Source organism: Elgaria multicarinata, chromosome 12, assembly GCF_023053635.1.
Source record: "Elgaria multicarinata webbii isolate HBS135686 ecotype San Diego chromosome 12, rElgMul1.1.pri, whole genome shotgun sequence".
Classification (NCBI taxonomy): domain Eukaryota; kingdom Metazoa; phylum Chordata; class Lepidosauria; order Squamata; family Anguidae; genus Elgaria; species Elgaria multicarinata.
In genome coordinates this window covers 36,706,845-36,733,749 of record NC_086182.1, presented here as the reverse complement: position 1 = coordinate 36,733,749, position 26,905 = coordinate 36,706,845, and the positions used below count along the sequence as shown (strand labels likewise).

At 54.2% G+C, this 26,905-nt stretch overlaps 1 protein-coding gene across 2 annotated transcripts in view; it reads left to right on the top strand.

Annotated features, from left to right (window-relative positions):
- SIK3 (SIK family kinase 3) overlaps positions 1–26,905 on the top strand; it is an 87,569-nt gene that overhangs the window by 46,285 nt on the left and 14,379 nt on the right. For both annotated transcript variants that reach the window (XM_063138848.1, XM_063138847.1), the window contains exons 2-14: positions 5,504–5,620; positions 9,196–9,259; positions 15,247–15,408; positions 16,774–16,898; positions 17,180–17,303; positions 20,254–20,372; positions 21,783–21,893; positions 21,990–22,133; positions 22,858–22,935; positions 23,025–23,134; positions 24,361–24,514; positions 24,976–25,131; positions 26,072–26,142. In XM_063138848.1, the coding sequence (XP_062994918.1) occupies positions 5,579–5,620; positions 9,196–9,259; positions 15,247–15,408; positions 16,774–16,898; positions 17,180–17,303; positions 20,254–20,372; positions 21,783–21,893; positions 21,990–22,133; positions 22,858–22,935; positions 23,025–23,134; positions 24,361–24,514; positions 24,976–25,131; positions 26,072–26,142 (1,460 nt within the window). In that variant the 5' untranslated portion in view covers positions 5,504–5,578. The remainder of the gene's footprint in view (positions 1–5,503; positions 5,621–9,195; positions 9,260–15,246; positions 15,409–16,773; positions 16,899–17,179; positions 17,304–20,253; positions 20,373–21,782; positions 21,894–21,989; positions 22,134–22,857; positions 22,936–23,024; positions 23,135–24,360; positions 24,515–24,975; positions 25,132–26,071; positions 26,143–26,905) is intronic.

The window sequence follows — 26,905 nt, the reverse complement described above, 5'->3', positions numbered from 1 at the left end:
GAGGGGGGAGGGGACCAGGGGAAAGAATCCACATCCTGCTCTTTTGCCTTCATTATTGGCATGAATTTAGGGTCTTTTGTGGCCAGGAGGTATTAGTTTTGAGGAAGCCTGTCTGAATATTACTCCCACTGCAAGCTGATAAACAGGAAATTTGCGTTGATTTCTGATTGTGCCAAGAAGCTGTTGCCTTCCTTGTGAGGGGCCCTGATGCCGCCTCTGGCCTGCTCTTCTCTGCAGAGCAATCGCTCCACTTAGCTCACCTCTGTTCTCCAACCCAGCGCATGGTGGAGTTGATCTCTAGTCTTGGCCTGGGCTGCTGCCACTTCAGCTTGTTAAATAGCAGGAAATCCAGAAGCAACGTTGGCCAGGTTTTTCCTGGAGCTGTTAATCTAACAAAGACGTTTCTGGGTCTGGGCGCTTCCTGGTGTTCGTTAGGGAACGCAGAGCGGTACCAGGGTCCAGGTTGCCTTACAAGATCAGAACGCAAACCCGCAACTGGGTTTGACTGGGAAGATGCTTGCAACTGTACATGGTTGCTCATTATGGGATATAATAGAACTAGACTAATACACAGAGGGCTTCGTGGGTGGGGCGGAGGACAGGAACTGACAACATTGAACAACAATGTGTTGTCCGATCCTCAGTTATATTAATATGTCCTTGTCCCGTTTGTTATCAGAATCAATCAGTCCAAACGCTCCTCTCCAAGAGCATCTCAGAGCCGTTATAGCGCAGTCCTCTGCTTGCGTGACTTGGGAGTGCTCTTTCACCTCACCCTGGCAGCTAAAAACTTTTCCCAGCACAGTGTGGGAAGTCTTAATGTGCACTCTACCTCCTGGTGCAGAATGCTGCAGCTAGGTTGGTAGTGGGAGCAGCTTACCGCTGGCGTGCGACACCTCTGGTAAGGGAACTGCTGCCTCTTGGCTACCGGGCCTGGTTTAAGGTTTTGGTACTTGTTTACAAAGTCCTAAACAACTCAGGACCCAGGGCGCTTAAGAGGTCGCCTGATCCCTACCTGTCTGTTCAGTTGCTGTGCTCCTCAAGGGATGCGCTCCTGGGGGTGCTCACAGTTCCAGAGGCTCAGAACAGGGCCTTTCTCATCATAGAGCCCACTCTCTGGAATTTCCTGGAAGCACAAATTAAATAGGCACCAACCCGTCTGGGTTTTCGTACTTACTGAACATGTACTTGTTCCAACAAGTATTTCCAGAAGGTAAACTTGTCTATAGTAAATAATAATAATAATAATAATAATAATAATAATAATAATAATAATAATATACAGTATTTTACCACTTAATTGTTTTTCATGTAAGTGATTCATAAATGCCTTTAAACAAACAAACGAAGAAGACTGGGCCTGGCCAAGCCTTTCTAATTACGAGGTTCGCGATGCCCGGGGAAGTTTCCAGTGGCTTTTCACGTGAGGTCTGCAGAGCACTACCCAGAGGCACGGGCACCCAGTGTCACCAGCAGCCAGTGCCGGGGTGAGCCTCTCGCCAGCAGTTTTCTGTGATGAAGCCGCCTAGCCTAGGGTGTCTCCGGCTTGTTTGTTTTGTAAGTGCTTCAAAGCCTGTGTTCTAACCCTGTGGGTGAAATGGCAGTGTGGAAAGGTGCGGCGTCTCCCTCCAGGGTGTCTGCACTCTGGTGCTTTTGAAGGAGGACAAGCCCAATAATGGCACAGCATCTTGACCTACTTTGGGAAACCATCGGTCAGAAAATGAGCCGTTCTAGCTTCACTGGCTTTTTGTTCCATAATGACAGCTCTCAGAACCTGGAAGCAGTGCAAGGCCTGCCAGAGCCAGGAGCCTGAAATGTTGGAGTGCTGCCTCTGGCACAGCTTGAATCCGTTTGCTCACAGTCTCGAAGAGGGCCATGCTCTTGGGCGCCGTGAACTGCTCTAGCACCAGTGTCTTAACAATTCGGGCCCAGGGGACGAAGCGGGCGCTGGGCTGGGGCAAGTGTGACAGGGGCTGCCACCCTCGTTCCCTCTCCCAGCTTGCCAGCTGTCGTGGATGCCATCTTTGATGCGTGAGAGGAGGAGCTCTTGCCTCCCTCTGAAGCCAACCTGAGGATTCGAAAGAGGGGCCTGGGAGACGGCCCGCCGGCTGCTGGGAGTGGGGGCTGTGCACTCTGCCAGGTCGGACCCCTTCGGCCCTCTGCGACGGGCTGCTGCTGCTGCATCCCTGTCTCTGCCTAGGGAAACGCCCCGGCAGTTTCTGGCTGTGCCGTGGGAAGGGGCCGCCCGTGCTGGCAAAGTCTCATTGCTGAGTAACACTGAAAGGTGCAGGGCAGCCTTCGGCTGAAAAGCGCTGGGACCTGAAAACGTGCATTTCTCAGACCTCCTCAGGATCCTACCCACGACTTCTCCCCTCCGCAGGAGAGTGTTTGGTAACTCTGCTGTCCCTGATCATCAGGCAATTTGTTTCTCAAATTGCCAGGTTGAACTTCAGGCAGATGCAGGGGAAAAGGCCGCCTGGATTTCGAAGCCCTTCCACTAATTGGTGGCAGTGCACTTGCTGGGACTCGCTGGCTGCAGGCGCTGCGCTTTGTTAGTGTCCCGTAATGGGTGGTTAATTTCCCCCGGCTTTTATTTTGGAGTTCACCGAAGGAATTTTGTTATGGATTAGTTTGACTCTTAATTGTGGCCTGGTTTGTGCTCCAGTTTGTTGAGCAATATCTGGGTCGACCAGTGTGTGAACCTTGGCGTATGTGGGGGGTGACTGCCTTCTACCTGCTGAGCTGTAGTCAGTGGGAACAACCTTCCCCACCGCTGCTTTGGTTGCCCCTGGCCTGCCCCATGAACCGAGGCTGTTGAGAGGAACACGTTCCTGTCCTCTGTGGCTACCATTAAAAACAACGGGCAATGCCGGCTGAAATCTCAGGGGCCTTAGAGGGGCTTGGCTGAGGTTGCAAATGGAAGAATAAGCTAGTCAGTGCATAATTACAGAGGGAGGCTTGATTGTTTTATTAGCAGACTTACGCTAGGTTTGCATGATATGGCACGGCTCACATAGCCCTCGAAGAGGCCACGGGCTAATCCTCGCATAAACCCTGCCGGCTGGGTTCGCACGACATGACAATCCACAGCCAGGGCTTGAATATTCAGGATGGCATGAGCTGCAGCATGTCGTGTGAATGGCCCTTTCAGCGCTGGGTTACCTGGATGTAATTTTAATCTCCCCCCACCCGGTAGCAGAAGCAGGGGAAGTGTGCTCTTTGGGTCTGTGCTCACTGCAGAAGGTGTAGGGCCTATGCCCAGGCCGGAATTGACATTTTCAGGAAGGCAGTCTAAACCACCTGGAGCAATAGTGGCAATGAGATGAAGTTCTAGGCCTTGCGGACAAATTGCTGGGTCCAGGTGGTATCCATATACGAGTTCTTCAAATTGAAAGTTGCTCATCTTCACCACGTCGGAAGGCATTTATAACAGGAGCAGCCTGTTGTGTTGGAGGGGGTCTGAATTCTGTGGTGGTGTCGTCACCTGAAGATGGCTTTGGTTGGTTGCTCTCTGGGCTGGATGAACTGATGCTAAGCTGGAAGGGGGCCGGGCCCTCCAGCGGCTCTTGCTTCTTTGAACCTTTATGGTGGGGTGGGGTGGGGTGGGGTGGTGGAGAGAAGGGAGCTGTTTGAGTCTCCCTGTTGCCTCTCGCCTTCCTACCATGCCACAGGATTGAGAACACCCACAGCGCGTGGGCGTGGGACAGGGCTTCCCAGGTGCTAGAAGGGACTCGCTCGCAAAGGAAAGGCAATTCATGAAAGAGGTGGGAGGTGGTGAATGGAGTTCGAGAAGAGGTGCAGCATCGAGCTGTGATTCTGCATCTCAGGCAGGGGTGGGGGGGGGTGGGGCTGAAGATTTGACTGGTAAAATGTTTTGCTGGCTGAGCAGCACAAAAGAAAGAGAACTGCTGTGCTGAACCTTCTTCCCATGGGCATGAACAAAAGGCTTTGCTCCGACATTTGTGCCATGCAAGTAGCACTGACTTGGGTTTCACGTGGAATTGAACGTCTCCATGGGGATGGGTAAACAGGCGTTTAAACAGGTGGCTTCAAATACTGGAAAACATGCCTCGTCCCGGACACTTGTCAGTGTGGAATGGGACACACGCCATCCCGGGGAAAGGGCTTGAGAAAGCAGCAATGAATGGACGCGGCGTAGAACGGCAGATTCCTCTGGGCAGGTGCCATCCATCACTGGCTATTATTTATATTGTGTGTGGCTGAGTCCATTCCCACAGCTTGCCTGTCAGTGTTGCTTCCGTAGTCTGATGTGCAGTTTTACCTTTGGGAGGCAGAGGGGGGATTATGCTCAAGATAGTCCTTGCTTGCAATAAATTAAGTGCAAGCAATATGGCTTAGATCTAGGGAATATTGCATTTGTGTAGGACTGGGTAAGATTCCTCCTGATTATAAATGTTGCACTAGCAGAGCGGCGTCCACCTGGACTCTGGCGATGCCACACCATGGTGATCAGCAACGTTCTTACCTTGAAATGGCAGACAGAACTGGTTAAAATGGGACTTCAACAGCACATGCTTTGGAGAAGGGGCGATACTTGAGGTGTGCTTGTCGGGAACAAAGCGTAGGGCTACAGCCAGGGGACTAGGACGTGGCTTTGCTAGGCAGATGTTAGAATTATCCATCTTTCTTTGGACTGCAGTCCAACAACCTTATAGGCTAAGATGGTGAAACATGGGATACTTGATGTTTAGTGGTTTTGGACAGCGGCTCCACAAGATGGAACTAGCGGCTGGGCCGATGTTTCGGATTTCGAATGATCTGCTCCTCTGGGTGGAGAGAAGCTTTAGTGGGATTACCTGTGTTGCATTTGTTCAGTTGTAAAAGGAATGTCTTCAAAGTCTTTGGAACCGTCTGTGGAGCCCATTTCGTTTTCACCCATCCAACATCCACAGACACATTGACCCTTTTTAGTCGATATGCTAAGCCACAGTGGTTAAAAGTTTTGAGGCAAACGTTATGGCTTAGCATTTCGTGTGAACCATGACTTAGTGTGTCGTGTGAACCATCCCTAACCATGGTGGCTAGATAACCAGCTCACTAACCGTTTGCTGCAAAAGGGTTAGCGGCTTAACCATGGCTTAGTGTGTTGCCTGAACTGGCCCACTATGGAACACCTTCTTTGACTCAGCAAACAGGTGTGTGTGTGGGGGGGGGCATAGCTCTGTGAAGACCATGCAGAAAGCCAGTCCTTGGCATCTCCACTGTGGGTACAGGGCTGGGGAAGACCTTTTCTGACCCAGATCCTGGGCAACTGCTGCCAGTTGGAAATAGAGGTTACTGGGCTAGAGGGAGTGAGGGCCTGACGTGGCCTAAGGCAGCTTGGCATGTCCAGTCATTGCAGTGCCTCGCCCATACTTCCGCCGTCCTTGCGAATGGTTAGAGAATGGCCACCTTTGCTTTAAGGAGCAGTGATGCTTCTTGATTCCACCTGCCTGTTCTCAAGTTGTGTTTCCTAACAGCCTGTCTTGCTGGCCCCTTTCAGGTTGCCATAAAGATCATTGATAAGAGTCAGCTGGATGAAGAGAACCTCAAGAAGATATTCAGAGAAGTTCAGATTATGAAGATGCTCTGCCACCCACACATCATCAGATTGTATCAGGTATGAATGCTGAGTAACTGGGGTGGGGGTGTCCTCCCCCAAAGCTGAGGTTTGGTAGTGAAGACCCCATTATGCATTGATGGGGCTAAGGAAGCCTCCAAAGTCGTGTTAGCTCCTGGCAAATCCTCCTCTGTTCTGAAGGTGTAGGTCCAAGAGCTAACGGAGTAGTGTGGCAAATGCAGTGTGTGCTGTCGAAGGCCTCCTTGGCACCTCTTGGGAGGAGAAGCTTTTTGTCCATTGAATGCGCACAGTCATGCCAAAAATGAACCATTCCAGAGTCCGCAGCCGTGCCCCTCCTCCCCTCCTCTGCCAAGGCCTGTCAACAGGCTTTTCAAATCCATTGGGTGCTTTTCAAGGAGCAGCGTGTTTGCCTTGTGAGGTTCTGTATGGTTGCTAACAGAAAACAGACTGAAACCAAAGACACTCTCGGATGGGCTTCGATTTTGACACAGGAATTCTGGTTTCTGGAATGTCAAGAGCAGGATTTGGGTATTGGCCTCCCCACATCTTGAGAAAGTGTGAAGGAGCACTCTACGCATAAGGCAGCTGGACAAGCATCTGTCAGGGATGCTTTAGGGTGGATCCCTGCATTGAGCAGGGGGTTGGACTCGATGGCCTTGTAGGCCCCTTCCAACTCTGCTGTTCTATGATTCTATGTCCCCTAAGTGTGCAGAAGTAGTAGCATCCAGCTGAGCTGAGGTGGACCACATCCTGATTTGGATCCCGAGGGACTCAGCAGCTCCTCCAGCTCCCTCAAAAGCCCTTAGTTGGAAGTCAGAGGCCAAACGGTGTCCTCTGGTGAATGTCTACACCACCCTCTAACATCAGTTTCCAAGGCAGTTTGCAGACAAAAGGCTAAAACGTAGTGTTAGATCTAACAGTAGCCCATGCCTGGCCAAAGGCTTTCTCTGCTAAATGATAAGTACGTTCAGGGAGAGGGATCTCCAGGCTGGCTCGTGTTTAGATTCCATAATTGATCATGTTTCCATTTTGTCAGCGTACCCACCCACCCCCCACCCCACCCTGCTCCTCAAGAGGAGAGCATGCGCACTGGCACGGCCCACAGCTATGGTGCCCTGTAAATGCAACGGGATGACTGCTGGAAGCACGCGGTCCTGCTGGATTCGTCCCATGGTGCTCCTGCTGTGTTTAACGGGGTGCCAGTTCTACAGGAAAGGCTTGTTGGGTTTCAGTCCTTAAAACCTGTGGCAGCCTTTCAAGTGGTTACACGGCTATCGTGGGATGACCCCATGGCAGAGTGCCTCCCGCAGGGCTAGTGCGACCCTCGGAGGGCACTGCAGCAAGACAGTTGCCGGCCCCCTGACTGAGTCCTCTTCCCCATGTCATGTAGTGAGAGGGTGAGCTGTTCTCTTTGGAAGCCAGCCTGTCTGTGCTGCCACGACCGCTTGCAGCAGCAGCATTAGCTCCTCATTAGCTCCATCTCTCCTTCCTCCCAGCGACCCTTTCTGTTTGCGGTGTGGGGGGCTGGCTGGCTCCAAGAACTACGAAAGCAGAGGGGCCTTGTTGTTGTCTTGGCTTCAAGCCTTCCCTGGGCGCTCCAGCCCAGGCCTCCGTTGCCGCTCAGGGAGGGGCTTGCACCCTTGTCAGCCTCTCCTCATTGGGCCTTGGTTCTATCCAGTCCTTTGTCCAGGTTTTTTCCTGCGATGGTCTCCAGAGACGGAATAAACCTGGGCTGGACGGTGGTGGCTCTGTAGCCCAGATCCGCAAGCAGGCTTTAGTTGGACCCAAGAACATCAGAAGTGCCCTGATGCTGGATCAGACCAAGGGACCATCTAGTCCAGCATTCTGTTCACACAGGGGCCAACCAGCCATCGACCTAAGGACATTGATAGACATTTAAACAATTTGGGACCCAAGTCCATAGGACATAAATCTGCATATGCTAATCTATGTCGCTGTATCTGCAAATAATTTTCACAAGTCTTTTCGCCCTGTCTCTCTCTCACCCACCCTAAAAATAGCAATTTTGCACCAAAATACAATTTTGAAAAGTTGACAGAGCACTAATTCAAAAGTAAGCCAAGGGTGAATCAGGGGATCACCCCAAATAAATTTCCTCTTTCTCACCCAACTCCAGCTGCAATGAGTTTTCTTTCAGTCATTTACATTGATGCACAACTCCACCGTGTGTGTGTGTGTGTGTGTGTGTGTGTGTGTGTAGGGAACAGCAGGGGTTGTTTGTAGATGCTGGCTGGGTGATAGGAGGAGGGAGGGCTGGAGAAGGGGGCAGAGGAGCTAGAAGGAAGGGAGCAAGGGAAGCGGTGGTGGGGGCAGAGAAAAGGGGGAGGCGAAAAGAACAAGTCAGTTTGGAGTGAGGATCAAGGCAAGGATGAAGCAGGGACTGGGCAGAGAATAGGGGGGCAGTGAGGCCCTGGGAGGATGGCTCTTCTCCACAGTGCCTGGAATGCCTCTCTGTGGCTGCAGTGGGCAACTTCAGAGGGCCCGGGGTGGGGTGGGGCAATTTTGAACGGCCAGCACCTACTGGGGGCCTCACACACATCCCTCCTGCTCTGAGAATAAAGGAGCATTTTGTCTTTACGCTAAGGAGCGCTGAGAGCCCATGCAAAGACTCACCCAGTGTAGCAATTAAGGCTAGAGAAATGCCTTCTGTTGGCAGTGTAGCTTAATTAGCACGGGGGATGGGGGGGGCGTTGCACCACGTGGGGAGGGGATGGCTACACCTTCCCTCCCCAGCTGCAGTCCCCCATGGAACGAAGCGTGTCAATTAGGCTTAGAGAAATTTCTTCCCTTAGCACCAATGGGCATTTGGGGCTCTTAGAAAGAGATCCTGGGCCCAGGCCTCCTAAAGCCCCCGTGGGCCCCGTGAAAGGCCTTGCCTCCGTGGGATGGGAGGAGCCACGAGAGCCAACAAGCCCCTCGCTTCGGCTGCTGGAATGTTTGACTCGCTTGAGGGATGTTTCTTGCCTCCGCAAAGGAGCCCGCTTCTCCCGCCGGGGAGCCTGCAGTTAATTGAATCATTTGCACGATGGGAGGTCAGTGATGGAACTGAGCAGCAACTTTGGAAATGGCTTCCTTAGGGAATCTGATCTTTCAAAGAAGAGGATGTTGGGGCCAGTCTTCCTATCAGCTGAAACATCCAGATGATTCAGATTCAGTGTCCCAATTCTAGGGGCCATAATGTGTATAGAAATGGCTGGTCCATCCTTCACAGGTTTCATAGACCACATTCACAAGTGTGTGTGTTTTTAAAGATGCATTAGTGACCGAAAGGCATTCATCGTATCGTTTGTGAAAGCACCTTTACTTCCATGAGACATGTAGAGCGAGTGAGGAGAGCTCTTTCCCCCTGGGAAAGGGTCTCTTCCAAAGCCCGCTTCCAGCATTCCAAACTCAGGTTCCACCTGTCTCACTTGTTCCATGCTTCAGGGCCCCAGCTGGCCTTGCGCACTCGAGCACAACCGCTGGACGCCTCTGATCTGTTGAAAGCGCTTCGGTGGACCAGAGATGAAAGCCACAAGAAGGTGGCCAATTAGCGCAGCTCCCTTTTATCCTGGGAAGTCTCCTTATCTATCACTTTTTTGGTCCTTGCCCAGGTTATGGAGACAGAACGGATGATTTATCTGGTGACGGAATATGCAAGCGGAGGGGAAATTTTTGGTAAGTACGTTTATGGCATTCTTTAATCAGGTAATGTACTTTGACAGCTGTAGTCAACTTGCAATAGCTGGCCCTCCGATCCACTTTCGGGCCTTGGAACTTTCCAGTGATCAAAGTATTGGGTGGGGAGGGCTTGCGAGCTGCAATGCACTAGTGCCTTGTGGACTAAAACAGAAGTTGAGGGTGTCTGCCATAACTGAAGGCTTGAATTGTGCAGGCTTGGGAACGATTATGGCAGCTTGAAAATCCTATTCAAAGTAGCTGTGCCTCTCGTCTTTGGGTGTATTTGGGCAAAGCTGGTCTGAGTTGGCTGCCCCCATGAGAAACATGGAGCTGATGCCAAAAAGTGAAAAGCCAAAAGGTATCTTCTGGTGGACAGAACCCAGTAATCTCTAGGCCCTGTGCAACTGTAGCTCACAGTTCAAATCTCAAATGCACCTCTTATGACTTTTCACTGTACATTTTGGCTTATAACTTGATTCTCTCTCTCTCTCTCTGTCACACACACACACACACCTCCTCTCTCATACACACACACTCTCTTTCACCAGGACTCATCAAAATGCTCTAAATAGTTCATCACTAGACAAGCATTTTTGTGCATGGAAGTGTCAGTTTGGAAGAGACAGAGAGGCCACCAATCCCAGTGTGTCACTGCAAAACAGGGCATTCTCTCTCTCTCTCTCTCTCTCTCTCACACACACACACACACACACACACACACGTCTGACAGAGGTTAGTTCCTGTGTCACAGAGAACATTTGCACATTTAGAGATGGCTCAAACAAGTGAGCCAATCCATAAGCCTAGAGTGGAAGGCAAACTTTTAAAGGTAGCCATAGGCACCAGTTGAAGAGAGACAGAGAGAGAGATTTGTTTGCATTGCAGTGTAAGCCATTGCAATAAATACATAATACATAAAACACAGCAGAATAAATAAATTTGTCAAACTAAAAAAATATTTAAAAAATATAAAAAATATTTCTACCAACCACAAAATGCATGAAATATAAAACACTACAGAGTGAAAAGAATTGCCAAACTAAAATGTATTAAAAACAAAACAAAAAAATAAGCTGGAGCGTGTTCAGAGGAGGGCAACCAGGATGATCAGGGGTCTGGAAACAAAGCCCTATGAAGAGAGACTGAAAGAACTGGGCATGTTTAGCCTGGAGAAGAGAAGATTGAGGGGAGACATGATAGCACTCTTCAAATACTTAAAAGGTTGTCACACAGAGGAGGGCCAGGATCTCTTCTCGATCCTCCCAGAGTGCAGGACACGGAATAACGGGCGCAAGTTACAGGAAGCCAGATTCCAGCTGGACATCAGGAAAAACGCCCTGACTGTTAGAGCAGTACAACAACGGAATCAGTTACCTAGGGAGGTTGTGGGCTCTCCCACACTAGAGGCATTCAAGAGGCAGCTGGACAAGCATCTGTCGGGGATGCTTTGGGGTGGATTCCTGCATTGAGCAGGGGGTTGGACTCGATGGCCTTGTAGGCCCCTTCCAACTCTGCTATTCTATGATTCGATGATTCTAAGGCTCAAGGCACCATTATAGACCTTATTTTAATGGCGGCCACCAACATTTTTGTGGACTTTGCTGTCACCAATTTATCTCAATCCACAACAAGGAAGGATACATTCAGGTCAGATTCGTGGCCTGGGCAGATACCAATAGTGGGGTAATTAACTATTTGCACAAATCTCTATAAAAGGAGCAGAATAGCAATACGTGAGCAAGTTTTTCAGTTGGCGAGACAGCTGCGCCCATGGGGCCCGTGGGCTCCCACGATATTCAGGGCTGGAGCATTTCAAAGAGGTACACGGGAAGCTGTCTTGTAGCAAGTCAGGCCACGGTGCGTCTTGTTCAGTATTGTCTACACAGACTGCCAGGTGCCCTCCTGGATTTCAGATTTCAGTTCTGTGGTTGGGTGAGCGTTGTTTCTGTGAATTAATTAAGAGCGTTTTAACGAGAAGCGGCCTTTTTGATTCCAGCTCTCTCCAAGGAGTGCTGTGCAGCCTTGTAGTTAGTTAGTTCCTTTCTGATGGCGAGGTGAGTTGCGTTCTCTGCAGGTTGCCCCTGGGGAGCCTCTTCTGTGCAGAACCAAAATCTTCTCTGTTTCTTCTTCCAACCAAGCGTGCCTTGGTCAGACTTTGGTTGGTTACCAAAATAGCCTTGCTACGTGCAGAGCGGATGGAAGCCTTCTCCTTGCTTTTGGAAGAGCTTCACGCTGCCGTAAATTCCGCTTGTTTGGAGCAGCTGATTAACAGCGAGCCGTCCAGCCCCCGCGGCCTCGCTGATGCTCTGGAAGCCGGCAAGCTTCCTTGTTCCCATTGCTGGTCATACGGCCGCCGCGCCTGCCTGCCTGCCTGCCTGCCTCAGCTGACGCTCCATTTCAGCCCCAAACCCCTCGCCTATTAGGAGAGACGAGCCAGGAGCCCTGCAGCATTTTCCGTTGAGAAGTCGCTTGACCGCTCCAGTGGTGAGGAGGAGGAGACAGAAGTCCGTTTGGAAGAGAGCGTTTCTCTGTCTGCCCTGACAGCTTCAGCACTGAGCGGAGTCTCCTGCGGCTGCTGGAACGAGGGGCTCCCTGGGGTGGCCCTTCCCCTGTGTGGGCGGCTTGTTTCAGTGGAGCCTCTGGCGGGCTGCAGCGGGAGCGTCTCCCGAGGAGGCTTCTCTCCTCGCAGCAGCCGTGCTAATAACGCCCTGTCATTTGTTGACACTGCAGCTACTGTGAAAAGGAACCTGACATCTGGGGGGAGTGAGGAGGATAGAGATTTAATCTATTCCAGGTTTAAAGTGACTTTTTAATTTCTGTTGGTAATCTGGCTAAAGCTTGTGGGTCTTGGAAGGAGCCGGAGCAATACTGGCCCAGATTCGGGAGTGCTGAGCTGCCCTTTCTGCTGCCAGTCCAAGCAGATCATCGTCAGCTTCAGAGCGCCCAGAGCTGCGCGTCGCCCGGAGTAGCGGCAGCGGCCTGAGCATTGCTGATGGAGCTGCTTCCGAGCGGTTGATGGCTTCTGGGCCTTTATGGTGTGACTGCAAGAGAGTTTAGATCATACCCATTTTTCCTTCCTTGGTTGGACCACACGCGTGCACAGCCTTATAGTGGAGCTTGCAAAAAGTCACTTACATGAAGCGTAGACTTGTTCCAAAATGGCTGGTTAGGTGGTGATGGATGGGGTTGCGGTGCAGCTTGCTGTGACGATTCTAAAGCCACTTCGGAGGCCTTGAATGGGCCTTCTGAAGGTGTGGGTGTGGGTGTGGGGTGGGAGGGTGGGTGGGTGTGCGTGTGTGGAGATTGAGCATAGCTCGGAGCTGTAAATCCCACATGAACTCTGTGTGTGGGCGGGAGTTCTTTACATTAAATGGGAACAGCAGCTGCAGTAAACGGGGGCTGGCAATCAGGTTTCTTAAAGGTTCAACTCTGGAGCGCAGGGCTTCTGATGGTGCTCCCCTGTGTGCTGCTCTTGATTTCAGCAATATCAGCGAATCCCCAGCCTGGCTTGTGGAAACTTTGGCCAGTGCCCCCTCACGGGAAAATCCAGTGGAGCAGAGAGATACTGTGTGACCATGAGGAAAAGTAGAACTGATAGCTCTGGGCGTCTTTTCCCTGCCTGATGCAGGCAGCTTCCACTCACCACCCACCTGAGAAATATTGCCTGAATAACATGATACCAAGCAGTTTAGAGCTCACTGGCTGGCAAGAGCGTTTAGAAATAATCCAATAACCTAAGAAGAGCCCTGAGGCTGGATCAGACCCAGGGTCCGTCTGTTCTGTTCACACAGCGGCCGACCAGATGTCATTATCCGTCATTGAAAAGATGCACTTAAGAGCAAACCACCCGGAATACCCAGAATTCAGGCACAAGAAAGGAAGTCTCAAACACCTCTGCTGCAAGATTAAACCCTGGCCATTCTTTTTGCAGGGAGCCTCAAGCTGTTAGTGACGTCTTGAGTCATCATCAAAACCACTTCTGTTTTACTTGTAGAAATGGAGCACACAGCACTCAGACATTTTGGTTGGATCCACAATCTGGGAAGCAGGCTGCTTGGACTGGAGGGAGATCTGTTTTCCTTACTTTCTCATACAGGGATCCTGGCCTCCTTGGTGGGCAGCCAATAGGCAGGGCCGGGGACTGGCGCTAGAAAGGGACCGTTGTCTTGTCTTGTTGCGGAACTAGAGAGAGGAAGCAAAGTTGGAGCGTGGGGGGTGGATAGGAGCCGTGCAGGGGTGGGATCCAAACTGCCCCTGGCTGCATCAAGCAAAGCCGCCTCTTTTCCCCCAGCTGCTGGGTAGCACAGGAAGGGGGAGGCTCAAGCCGAACGTGACCTTCAGGAAGGGAAGACATCTCCATGGAAATGTGGGAAGCCCTTACTCTCCTGAAGAACCCCCCAGTGCTAGTCATAGTGCGGAGCCCCTGTGAGGTGCCCGAGAGGATGGCCGGGCAGGGTGTGGCTGTCCAAGGGCGACGGCCTCGCTCAGCCTCGAGCTTTCGGAGTCGTTCCGTTGTGAAGCACGTGCAAATGTGCGGTGTGGAGATGGAACCGGGCCACTGCCCAGCAGTCTGCTGGTTTGGCCTGAAAGGGAGTGGAGCGGAAGGTCGGGCCCTTTCAACCTGTTTCCCTTCAGAAACTATATTAATTATGGAGTGAACGATGCGAGTCTGCACCGAGGATCAAAATAAAGCTGAAGTTTTCCCATCAGGTGGTTATTTTGCCCAAGTGCCCACTAATTAAAATACCCAGACACAATCGATGCACAGAAAATACTAATTACACCAACACATCAAAAGCCTCCTGCCTCTCCAGATAAAGGGCAATTTATTTCTTTTGATGTTGCATTTCTAATATATTTTGATAGGGATTCGAGCAATCCGGCTTCTTTCCCCTCCTAATTACATTTCATTTATTTGAAAAGCTGTTCAGTGCAGGCAACTGAAATATGTGGTGAAGTTGGAGAAGGTGCCTGAAGCTGCAGTCCTAGGCACACTGACTTGGAAGTAAAATCCAGCTGTACCCCGTACTTCCCATGCCAATGCATAGGATTGTATTGCCTCACTTCATGGGCCAGAAGAGGGGGGCAGGCAGCTTGAATGCTCATGATCACATCCGGGGCCTGGGAACGTGAGCTGTAGAAGAGCCGCCCTGTGACCTTGATCGCACGGCTGCTTGAATGGTTTAGTACCTGGCGCAGCGTGAGCACTTTCTGTGGCTGGGGGACAGAAGCCACAGCCAGCCACGGTTCCTTATCTGTAAAATGGACGCACTACTCTACCCTTCTAGAGTAGCATCAGAACTCTGGTGCAGCGGGTGTGAGAAACGCCGTTTTATCGGAGAGCTTGGGTGGGCCTGCCTTTTGCTGAGCTCTGCTTCTACCTTTTCTGTGGCGGAACTGTCTCCTTGGACATCTCCATATCTAGTATCTTTCTCAGTCAAAGACTGAGACTGAGCATCTTTCAGAAGTGTCCTAAGGCCTTTAGCTTGGGCTGATGCTTGCTGGCAGGGGTTAAGTTGGTCTGGGTGCTATAATTACCTACCTCCGGCCTTGGGGATGGGGCAAGCTATGAATCGGAATGAAATAAACCAGCAGTGCGTGTCCAAATAGGAAATGGGCCTTCCTAGAATCATAGAATAGTAGAGTTGGAAGGGGCCTATAAGGCCATCGAGTCCACCCCCCTGCTCAATGCAGGATCTAGCTCCTGCTGAATGAGCTAGTTCGCCCCACTGTTCTGGGCCCCTTAGATTTCAGCTGTGATTGACTTGGGTCTAAGCTCCCTTAGTGCACATTTTGGCACTGCTGATCTGGCACTAGTCTTGGCTGCCGCTTGGGCCACCACCTCCTCGGGCTGTTTTCCTAACAAAAGCTGGGCTGGGCCAGTTACGGGCGACGCGGTTCTTGCAAGTCTCGCAGCTGACCCAAATACATCCATGGGGCTCTAACCGCCGGCTGTGTGTCTCCCCCCTCCCCCTCCCCTTCAGATCACCTGGTGGCCCACGGACGGATGGCTGAAAAAGAAGCCCGGAAGAAGTTCAAGCAGATCGTGGCGGCTGTGCACTTCTGCCACTGCTGTAACATCGTCCACAGAGACCTGAAGGCAGAGAACCTGCTTCTGGATGCAAATCTGAATATCAAAATAGCAGGTCAGCCTTTCTACTTGTTTTTTCCCCCTTTTCCCTTTCAGTATGACTCCAGCAACGGTAAGTCCTGTCTCATTAATATTCTAGAATTCTTTGAGGATGTCACACGCTGATATGGGCAATCTGGTGGGCCAGGGGTGGGCAGCCTTGTGGGCATGTTTGGAAATCTGAGGAGCCGTCCTGGCCCCCACCACAGCACGGTTGCTCTGGGAGGTGGCTAGGCATTGCGAATCCCGGAGGCATTCCTAGGAAAAGAAGGCGGCAGCTGCTGGCGGGCCCCACTTTGCCTTGGAGGGACCCTAGCCGCTGGTAAGAAAAGGTGTCATTTGTTTCTTTTCAGTGGGAGGGGCAGGGGCGCCAAGAAAAGGTATTCGGGGGCGGCCACGCGAGTGCCACGTTGCCCACCCCTGCAGTAGGCATTTGTTTCCTTGGAGTTTCAAAAGGTTTTGGCAAAAGTCCCTCACCAAAGTCTCTTGAGCAAATGTAGCAGCCGTGGGATGAGAGGGGAGCTCCTCTTGTGGATCAGGAACTGGTTAAAGAACAGGAAGCAGCCATTGGTAATCAATAGTCAGTTCTTGCAATGGAGAAATGTAAAACTCCCCCTGCCCCCCAGATCTATATTGGGACTGGTGCTCTTTAACTTGTTCATAAATGGTGTGGAGTTGTGGGGTGGCCCATGTTTGCTGGTGATACCAAATGATTACCCACCTTGAGCACTGTTTTTAGTGGAATGGTGGGATATACATGAAAATGAATGAATTGGCAATGGCCCAACAAAAAGGGACAGATGGAGCTCCAAAAGGCTCGCTCTAAGCTGGAGAAATGGCCGTAGGCGTGGCCAGTGCCACTGAACGTGGGGCAGGAAATACGCCACCCCATCTACGTGGACGGGGACAGAAACTGCCGGTGACTGGCCAGGGAAGGGGTCTTGGGGTTGTGGTGAATAGCTCAATAAAACCGTCGCCCCGGTGCATGTGAAAAAAGACAAATTCCATGCTAGGGAACGTTAGGAAAGGGATCAGGGGGGAAACGGCCAGCATCACAATGCCTTTGTATAAATCCGTGGTGCGATGATCACGCTTGGAATACTACGTGCCGTTCTAGTCACCTCCCCTCAAACAGGCTTCTGAAAAAGAGTGGATTGTGCCCCTTCCGCTCGTGGGCAGGCCGGGCCGGGCGTGGCGTTCTCCTGCCCTGCCCGTGGCCAGAGTTCAGAGCACGGCCTTCCATGCTCCTGCCTGTCCACCTGGTGTCAGGCTTCCCAAGGGGAATTGCAATGCAGTAGGCCAAGACATTGCCAGGAGCCTTTGTTGGAAGCCAGCGGTGCTGGGCAGCCACGGAATCTGTCCCTGCCTTCTTCTGTTACAGATTTTGGATTCAGCAATATCTTCACCCCTGGTCAGCTGCTGAAGACCTGGTGCGGAAGCCCCCCCTATGCTGCCCCTGAACTTTTTGAAGGGAAGGAGTATGATGGACCCAAGGTGGACATTTGGGTAGGCGCAGCGCAACTGCGCGGGATGGCCGGGTTCCCCTTCTCCGCTGGGAGCGACGTTGCTTTGAGCAGTGTGGAAAGGGCCGTTTTGAGCCAGGACTTACTTATTTAATAAAGCCAAAGTTTGTCAGTCCCTTTTCGATATAAGCAAAGTCTTTACTTTGGCCTGTTTAGAAAGGGTCTCCTCTGGCTACGCTGAGCGAGGGAGCCGATGTTTCCGAGGGCCCGTGTTGGGTGTGTGTGTGTGCGTGTGTGACGTGCGTGTGGCCTCCCCTCTTGCAGAGCCTGGGCGTGGTGCTGTACGTGCTGGTCTGCGGGGCCCTGCCTTTCGACGGGAGCACGCTGCAGAACCTGCGGGCCAGGGTGCTGAGCGGGAAGTTTCGCATTCCATTTTTCATGTCCACAGGTAAGGCGTCCCACGTGGCAGCAGGCTCTGGGGGGCTGGCGGAGGACCTCAGCGGCTCCTTTTCCCGGGCAATGACCCCTGGCCGCTTTGGACCCCTGGCAGCATTTGACCCACAGGTGGGCTGGAGTCTCCTCTTGTGAGGGCCCAAGCGATGGAGGGGCCGGCTGGGTTGTCCTGGGGAAGGCTGCGTAGGGGATTGGGTGGCTGGCCGCACGTCTCACATACGCATGCGTGTTCTGCCTTCCGCAGTCCTACTGCAGACTGCTGCGGTGGGGGTGGGGCTCAGACCTTGCCCCCCTTGTGGCAAATTGCCAGGGAAAGCGGGCACGTTCTTTCCTTGCGTCAGTGGGCTCTCACCAAACAGTGGGGGGTGGGACCTGCAGGGCACGCAGAGACAGCCCCAGCGGTCCGTGTGTTGCCCCCACCCCTCACTGACACCCCTTCTCCCCAGCCTCCACAGTCCCTAGCAGCTCAGGATTTGGGGCACACAGCTGCCCCTGTTTGCAAGGAGGGCAGCTGCCTTTCCTTCATCCGGGATGAGTACGTAGCTGGAGGAGTCGTCCGGCCACTGAGGTGCTTGCTGTGCAGAAAGTCTTGTGACTCTAGGAGTTTAAGGAGAGCCCGTCTGGAGCGCTGGCGTTTCTGAAATACGCCGCCACAACGAAAACCCCTTTAGCCTGAGTCATTGTGCTGCGCTGCACAGCTGTTGAGGCCTTGGGTGGCTTTGGTAAGAGGAACTCCTCTGACTGCGAAGCTGGGAGCCGCAGGAACTTCCGGCTGTTTTGATGCCAGGTGGACGAGGCCAATACGTGAGACTGGGTCCGGCGCTGGCGTTCTTTGGCACGCCCCCTCTTTTATTAGTCTTCCTTTTTCCTCCTGCTCTTCTTCTCTCCGTTTCCCCCCTTTCCTATGCCTGTTGTGCTATTACGGGACGAACAAGGGGCAGCCCGTAGAAAGCGCCAGCCATGGCCGCCGCCACCAGCACCACCAAAGGCTGCTGAGTCCATGTTAAAAATTTTATTTATTTATTTATTTATTTATTTATTACATTTTTTATACCGCCCAATAGCCGAAGCTCTCTGGGCGGTTCACAAAATTGGATTTCAGCTACACGCGTTTTCCTTTTCCTGTGGCTTCAGCTGGAAAGCGCAGCGGCTGCCAGTCCCCGCCCCCCAGTCACCTACCGTGATGCCCCTTTCCGTGCTTGTGCTGGCAGAGATGAGTCACCCGAGACAGGCCTGTTTACAGAAGATGATCCCCTGCTCCATACTCTGCCCCTGTTCTCCTTGGTTGCTGGTAAAGAGGGCAGATGATGGAGGAGGAGGAGGAGGAGGAGGAGGAGGGCAGATGATGGAGGAGGAGGAGGAGGGCAGATGATGGAGGAGGAGGAGGAGGAGGGCAGATGATGGAGGAGGAGGAGGAGGAGGGCAGATGATGGAGGAGGAGGAGGAGGAGGGCAGATGATGGAGGAGGAGGAGGAGGGCAGATGATGGAGGAGGAGGAGGAGGAGGGCAGATGATGGAGGAGGAGGAGGAGGAGGGCAGATGATGGAGGAGGAGGAGGAGGAGGGCAGATGATGGAGGAGGAGGAGGAGGAGGGCAGATGATGGAGGAGGAGGAGGAGGGCAGATGATGGAGGAGGAGGAGGAGGGCAGATGATGGAGGAGGAGGAGGAGGAGGGCAGATGATGGAGGAGGAGGAGGAGGAGGGCAGATGATGGAGGAGGAGGAGGAGGAGGGCAGATGATGGAGGAGGAGGAGGAGGAGGGCAGATGATGGAGGAGGAGGAGGAGGAGGGCAGATGATGGAGGAGGAGGAGGAGGAGGGCAGATGATGGAGGAGGAGGAGGAGGAGGGCAGATGATGGAGGAGGAGGAGGAGGGCAGATGATGGAGGCGGCGGCAGCGGCTTCTTTCTTTAATGCTGTCTGGTTGAGGCATGAATATCCTGAGCAGTTTGAGGCCTCAAAGGAAGAGAAGGATGGGACTGCCTAGAGAAGAGACCCCAGGCAGCTTGTAGACCGAGAGAGAGAGAGAGAGAGTGTGTGTGTGTGCGTGTGCGTGTGCGTGTGCGCGCGCGCTTTGAACCAGGCTTGTGGGGCCTTCCTGCTCACGGGTTGTGAAACACAAATGGAGGCTCACCCAGCAGTCCCAGGTCTTCCATCTCCCTGTGAGCAAAGGGCCATCTTCTACTTGTCAGCATTTAACCGGAAGAAGATGAAGTTTCAGCTCTCTGCAGAACTGTGTAGAAATAACTGCCAATTCCTTGTGGGCATTATTAATTAGAACTCATTGCGACTTACTGACTAGTAGCGCTGTGTGAGGTTTTTATCAGGTGGGTGGCAAGTGACCGCTTCAGAAACCTGTTTAGCAGTGGAGGTGAGGAAGAAACTTCATTTCCTCAAGCAACCGAGCGTAGCAGGGCGGGAGGCCGGCAGGCAGGCCGGCCGGCTGGCTGTGTGCGCCCAGGGTGGGGCCCGGCAAAGGCCGCCCACTGAACGTGCACTGAGAGCCTCACCTGCCTCGGCAGTTTCCCGAAGCCTCGGCTTTCACACATGAGTCACCACTGCATTTATGATGGAAGCATCCATAGGCCAAGCTGAAACAGGCATCGGGTTTTAGATGAAGCTCTGCGTGTGGAGGGTCTGTACCCCGCAGGCTTCGGTGTTGGCCGTACTGGGCTTGATCAACCAAGTGCCTGACAGCAGCCGCTGGGTCTGGGGTTTCCCAGCTGTTGCAGTGAGGAAGCAAGGTTTGGACCACACGTCCTTGATGCCGGAGGGAGGGGTAATGGGAAGGGGCTTGCGCTGCGCGCCCTTCAGGGATGCCAGGCCGTAGCGTGGGGCCCAGAACTGAAGGGCTCCTCAGCCAGAAGCATGTGTGTGCGGGCGATGGCCACCTGCCCTCCCCACCTCCTGGCTCCTCAGCTCCTTGCTGCCGCCGCTGTCTTGCAGAGTGTGAGCACTTGATCCGTCACATGCTGGTGCTGGAACCGAGCAGGAGGCTGTCCATGGAGCAGATCTGCAAACACAAGTGGATGAAGCTCGGGGAGGTGGACGCCGAATTCGACACGGTGAGCAAGCTGGCAGGTTGGGGTGGGGGTGGGGGTGGGGCTCTGTGCAAGGTGGTGCACATCCACCCACCCCGCAAAAAGAGCCCAATTGCTGTGCAAAGGGCATTCAGATTCTGCACACAGAACACTTACTTATTCCATTAATTGATGTGCATTTATGCCCTGCCTGCCTTCCATGGTGGAACTCAAGGCAGCAGAGGCCGGGCTGTCAGGGCTCCACCCATCTGGGACATGCCCTGCTGAAGCTAAGCCATGCGCCACCAGACCAGGCCAGATGCACCTCTTCTAAATGGGCACTTCTGCACGCTGGATTAGAAATTAGTATGTGGGGTTGAGCAGCGTTTGTTTAGTTTATGGGAGGTGTTTGGGATAGGAGAAGATGCACAGGCCAGTGGGTGTATTACTACGGTGAGGGATAAGGCTGGAGGCTGCATCAGAAGGGCAAAGCCATGCAGCGCACAGAAACACTGCCGTGTTCATTTGGTCCTGTTCAGCTTCAGAACCTGTACTAATTGGGGGTGACCCAGCTAAGTCCAAACAGGCTCAGTGGGGGTCACCCCAGGGGTGACCAAGCTAAGTCCAGACTTCACCGCAGACTCAAAGGTAAATTGAAATCTATGCAATCCTTCATTGAAGAGAATTACAAAAATTAAGGAAAATAGCATTTTGGTTAGGTGAGTGTTAGAAGCTTTTCTTCTGATTATATTTTCGGCAGCAAAAGAGAATGTAACATAAATGTAAGATTATCTCAAAAGAACTGCAGTTGACAGAACTGGCCCTGCAAATGTAGCGAGCGAGATAACGAACTGAGCTCCTAACGGTATTGTTTTAGGGAAGCCTCATTCTGGCCCTCCGTCCAGATCAAATTAGCCATCTTCAGTCTTCTGTTAGCAAATGTGTTTAACCCTTTTAGTGCCCGATAAAGATGCCTCTCCTTTAGCGACTGTGTCTGCATGTTCAAAATACTTTGCTGGCCACAAGGACTGGAAACGTGAGCGTGTGTGTGTCGTTGTAAAATTCACCTATTCCACAAACACAGAATTGTTGCAGGTGAATGGCCTGGCTTAGAAGTGTGTGTGTCTGTGTGTGTGTTGGGAGGAGGAGAAGCCTCGGAGACACCTGCTAAGGTGAGGGCTTGGTCACCGGCCTACCATTGGCGGCGCAGCCAGGTGGCCTCCTCCTCCTCCTCCTCCTCCTCCTCCTCCCCCCTCCTTCCCTCCCTGCCTGCCTCTTTTGCCTCCACTCCTCGCCTGAGGGTTGAGCATCGCCCAGCTTCTTGCCACGGCTCTTCATGGACTCCGGAGTTGACACGACGTCCACTGCTTGCAAAGCCCCAGCCCCCTACAGCTGCTGCGCGTGCTGCTTGTTCCGGAAGCGTGGAGCGTGGCTTAAGGGCTCTGTGCTTTCTAGCTCATCGCAGAGTGCCAGCACTTGAAGGCCGAGAGGCAGATGGAGCCGCTGAACGAAGACGTGCTGCTTGCCATGGCTGAGATGGGGCTGGACAAGGAGCGCACCCTCCAGGTAGAGGAGCCCCGGGGCGTTCTGGGGAGGCGGGGCGGGGGTGCCCCCCCCCCGGCGCGAGGGAAAGGTGACCACTTTGCTTCCCTGCCTTCCCAGTCCTTAAGCACAGACGCCTACGATCACTACAGCGCCATCTACAGCCTGCTCTGCGACCGCCTGAAGAGGCACAAAAACCTGCGCGTCCCCGCCCTGCCAAGCCTTCCACGGACCGTGGCCTTCCCAGCGCCAGCCAGCATCCAGGTCCGTCCGGCGTGCGCGGCAGCCCCGCTGCGCTGGGATTCTCGTGCATAACGCCCCAGGGAGGGGCCCCGACTGCTGGGTCCCAGCAGCACCCCTCCGCCTCAGGCTTGTGCTGCTTAAGCCTGGCCTTCAGGCGGGGAAGGAGCTGCTCTTCCCTTGAAGTGGGAAGTGACTGCCATGCCGTGTGCCTCTGTGGGGGCGAGCGGCCCCTGGGATGTCGCGGCCAAGGCTTCCTTCAGCATCCCCAACAGATGCCCACCCAGCCTGTGCGTGTGGAAAGTCCCGCTGCCTTCCGGGGTCTGCAGTTCCATTTGCTGCCGCCGCCGCTTTTCACTCAGCAGCTCAGTCGAGCGGCTCTGGCCCCTTTCTGCAGTTGGGCAATGGCATCATCAGGACCAACTGAAACATTGCCTGGTAGCGAGCAGGCTTTTGAGTTCACAGCACTCTTCATTTGGCTGGATGGTAAACGAAACAGCGGAGTGTCCCCTGTGGGCCATTGCTGGAGTTGCTGCTGCTAGTATCTCCTCAGGCCCCCAATTTGGAAACTTGAAATGACCGCTAGAGCGTACCTTTTTGGCCCGGAGCGGTGGCAGAGAGCCCCGGGGGCTGCTGCGGCTGAAGTGTTTGGCCACGGCCTGCTGCCGTGGGCTGAGCAGGAGGCCCGAGGCCTGCCTGAGGCTCTCTGCACGTAGCGTTGAGTGTTTGGTTTGTGTCTGCTTCGCAGGCAGAGCAGGCGGGCAACACGGTGAGCCTCAGCGTCCCACAAGTGCAGCTCATCAACCCAGAGAACCAAATCGTGGAGGTAAGTGCTCCTTCTCCTCCCCTGGGCTCCTTCTATACCACTGCAAATGCGCCTGCGTTTGTTCCCACACGCCTCCTTGTATGCCCTAGACGGACGGAACGATGAACCTGGATAGCGACGAAGGCGAAGAGCCGTCCCCCGAAGCTCTGGTCCGCTACCTCTCCATGAGGAGGCACACGGTTGGCGTGGCTGATCCACGGTGAGTGTGGCGGCCGGCCACCCCTGACAGGCCACCCTGTAGCCGTCCAGGGGCAGGCGAGCTTCCCTCCAGCGCTGCAGACCTCAGCGGCAGCTGTCACGTTTGGGGTGTCTGGTCCCACTGCAGTGGGGCACACTGTGTTGCGTGTTCCATAAGCCAATTGGCCCGGAAAGTGTCTGCCCATGAAACCCCAGAGAAGAAGTGGGGTGTGTGTGTGTCGATCACTGGTGGAAGAGCCCCCACTTTGCATGCAGGAAGTCCCAGGGTCCAGTCCATGTAGGGCCAGGAAGACTCCCGCCTGAAACCCCGGAGGGCCACTGCTGCCAGTCCGTGTTGGCAATACTGGGCTCGCTGGACCAGGGCCCTGACTCAGTCTGAGGCAGCTTCGTCTCTGCCAGTGTGTCCGAGGTGGCCCACGCCCTCCTGCCTCTCCCCAGTGTTGGGAGCTGTGCCTGTGAGCGGGGCTGCTGTGGCGTTACACCCCACAAGTCAGTTCCCAAATGTACGTCTGCAGTTTGTAAGTCTGTGGGTTTTAGAATGTTGGCCTGAGTGGGCGGAGTTAGAATGTCTTGGGAGGGGGAGGAGTGATATACAAGGGAAGGACTGAGGGGATTGTGGGAGACTTGTTAGGTACTCTTAGAGTCTTTAGTGCTCTCTGTGTTTAGAGTACTTAAGCACTGAGAAATTTGAGGTTCAGGGTAGAGAGTGGTGTCTTTGGAGTGTGGTGTGCACGTAGTTGACGTATATTAATCCATACAGATAATAAAGAAAGCTCAAGAGGGATTGTGTGAGAGAAAGGAAAGCGTGTATGTGAATGAGTGGAAGGACTGGATGAAAGGTTTCAAAAAGGTTTTTAAATGTTTTATTTGAAACAAAACTTGTGAACTTTTGAAAATAAATTTTGATTGTTTTGTTTTTAACTACCACAAAAATCCCACGTGTCTGTTCGACATTTACCATCTGAGGTTTACACATTTAGTACCCACTCTGACAATCATTCACCTCAGCACATATAACTCACAGTGTTTTATTTTATATATTGGAATCCTTCTCCATTTAACCCCTTTCTCCACATAGTTTGGAGGAAGGTGGTTTTTATCCCTCGCCTCAGGCGCATCAAGCGGTGGGGCTTGGCTTGAGCAGGGAGTGTCCGTGGCCGGGCTTGGGGTTCAGCGCCTGTGTTGTGGCAGCTGCCTCTGAGTGGCCGGACCTGTCTGTGTTTGCAGCACCGAGGTGATGGAGGATCTCCAGAAGCTGCTCCCAGGCTTCCCCCGCATCGCCCCACAGGCCCCGTTCCTGCCGGTGGCCCCAAACGTCAACATGCCAGCCAACATGCTTCCCATGCAGCACCTGCAGCCAACGGGCCAGTTGGAGTACAAGGTACGGCCGAGGGAGAGGGAGGGGAAGGGCCTTCGGCTCCGGAAGCCTGTTCCTCGGAGTGTTCCGGCCGGGACGGTTCCTTGGGCCTGCTCAGTGGGCTCCCTAAACAAATGAAGAGCAGTGGGGGGGGGGATCCGGAGCGCTCAGTGGCTTGGCTGCCCGGCCGTAGATTGGGCTGCCCCTTTCTCGTTTCAGAGGATTGCAGCGCCTCCGCCCTTCTCAGCCCCTAAGAACCTAAGAAGGGCCCTGAGGCGGGATCAGACCCAGGGCCCATCTAGTCCAGCGCTCTGTTCACACAGGGGCCAGGCGGCCATCAGCCAGGGACCCACAAGGCAGGACATGGTGCCACAGCACCCTCCCACCCATGTTCCCCAGCAGCTGGTGCACCCTGTCCTTGTTCTGGGCATGGTGGTGCGTGGCTGTAGGAGCAGCGGGTAGAGACGGGGCCCCTTTCCTTGCAGGAGCAGTCCTTGCTGCAGCCTCCCACTCTGCAGTTGCTGAACGGAATGGGACCCCTCGGGCGTCGGGCGTCGGACGGAGGAGCCAATATCCAGCTACATGCGCAACAGCTCCTGAAGCGTCCTCGGGGCCCTTCTCCGCTCGTCACCATGACACCAGTAAGTCCCAACCTGTTCAGTGGCGCTCTGTCGCCTGGGCCTGCGGGTCTTCCTTCAAACCCCTTCCCCTCTTGCGTTGTGGATTGTAATTGTAGGCCTGAGGGCAGGGGCTGGTCTTCTCGGTGGTCTTTGTCAGCCGTTCCGGGTGTGTGGCTTCTTAGTGCAGGGGCCAGGGCCGTGGGAGGGGGGATGCTTCACATCCATGATGGTAATCCTGGGTCCACGGTTTACCGTTTCACGCCTCCACGGATGTGGGCTGGAGTGGCGGCATTCGGCATCCGTGCTTGCTGGTGGCGTGTGGCCGAGACGGCCCGACCCCGTGCAGAACGCATGCCTGAGTGGGCCCTTTGCTCTTGCTGGCTTGAGGCGCGCCTTGTGGGCCCGGGTTCTTCTTTCCAGCTCTGCTCCTGGCCGTTCCCTCAGCTGAGACGGCTTGGCTGGCTCTGTGGCCTGGGGGGAGAGTTCAGGTGGGGGTGGGGTGGGGGGAGAGGAAGCGTTCCCCAGGCCCCTCTGAAGCCCGGGCCCGGTTCCCCTCCCCTCTCCCTTCTGCCTTGCCTGCTCCTCCCAAAGGGCCCCTGTCCGCCTGCGCAGGAGGAGGGGGAGGGGGAGCTTTCCGCAGGAGCTTGGCCACGCCAGACCATGGTCACCCTCTCGCTGGGCTGCTCGTGAGCACAGCCCAGGCGATCCCGCCGAGCCCATCCCTCCTTGCGCGTCCGTTGGGCTGAAGTGGCACCGAGACGGTCCTCCCGAGGGAGAGAGCTGGCTCCGTCCAGAGTGCTTCATGGGGGTTTTCCAAGCCGCTGCAGAAGTGAGGCGCTTTGCCTGTCCGTCTGGGCCTGGAGTGGGAATCTCTGGGGAGGGATCCAAAGCTCGGGGCAGCACCAGGGGGGTGGCAAAGCCTTTCCGCAGCGCCCAGCCCCTGCCTTTCTCCTCCCTCCAGGCAGTGCCCGCCGTGACCCCTGTGGATGAGGAGAGCTCAGACGGGGAGCCAGATCAGGAAGCCGTGCAGAGGTAACGCTCCCGGGGGGGCAGGGGGGCGGGGCGGGGGGCGGCCGTTAGCCCTCCTGGCCTCCGAGGGAGACCCCCCCTGGGGCCCGGCAGCTGCTTTGACCCTCGCTGGGCAGCAGGTTTGCTTGCGGTTTCTGCTTCGCCGCTGCTTCTCTGGGAGCTGGTTTTCCGTGGGGACTCTGCTGCCGCTGTGACCGGCCCCTGCTCCGTTCCCTGGTCTTGCTACTAACCTCTCTGGGCTGACTGGATGGGTAGGTAGGTCTTCTTCTAGCCTCGGGGGCTCAGCTGTCAGTCTTGCCCTTCGAGGGTCGGCCTCCTGGCGCTCCGGCTGCAGCCGTTCCAGGGCGGCTGGGAGAGAGTTTGCGTCAGCGTCCTTTCTGACATCCTCTCCTTGCCGCTCCGGGGAAAGACTTGGGGACTCTCTTGGCAGCCGCTATGCCAAGCAGCCTCAGGGCCTTTCTGGCCTCCCTACGCCCAGGCAAGGGGCTGTGCTTGCAAAGATCTCTGGGACTGCCGAGGACGGAAGCCTCCTTCAGGGTGGGGGCAGTCTCTTCCCTTCAGAGCAGGAGGCGGGCAAAGAAACAGGGTGGGAAGGGCTGGTCTGTCGCTTGGCGAGGCAGCTGGGGCTCCCTTGGAAATGAAACACCCACGGAGGCTCGCTGGTGTCTCTTCGGCCACCCCTGTGGGGGGCCTTTGCAGCCTTGGAACAGTCCCTTTCCCCCTCTTCAAGGCCTCCATGGCCCAATGATCCGTCACATCACTGTTT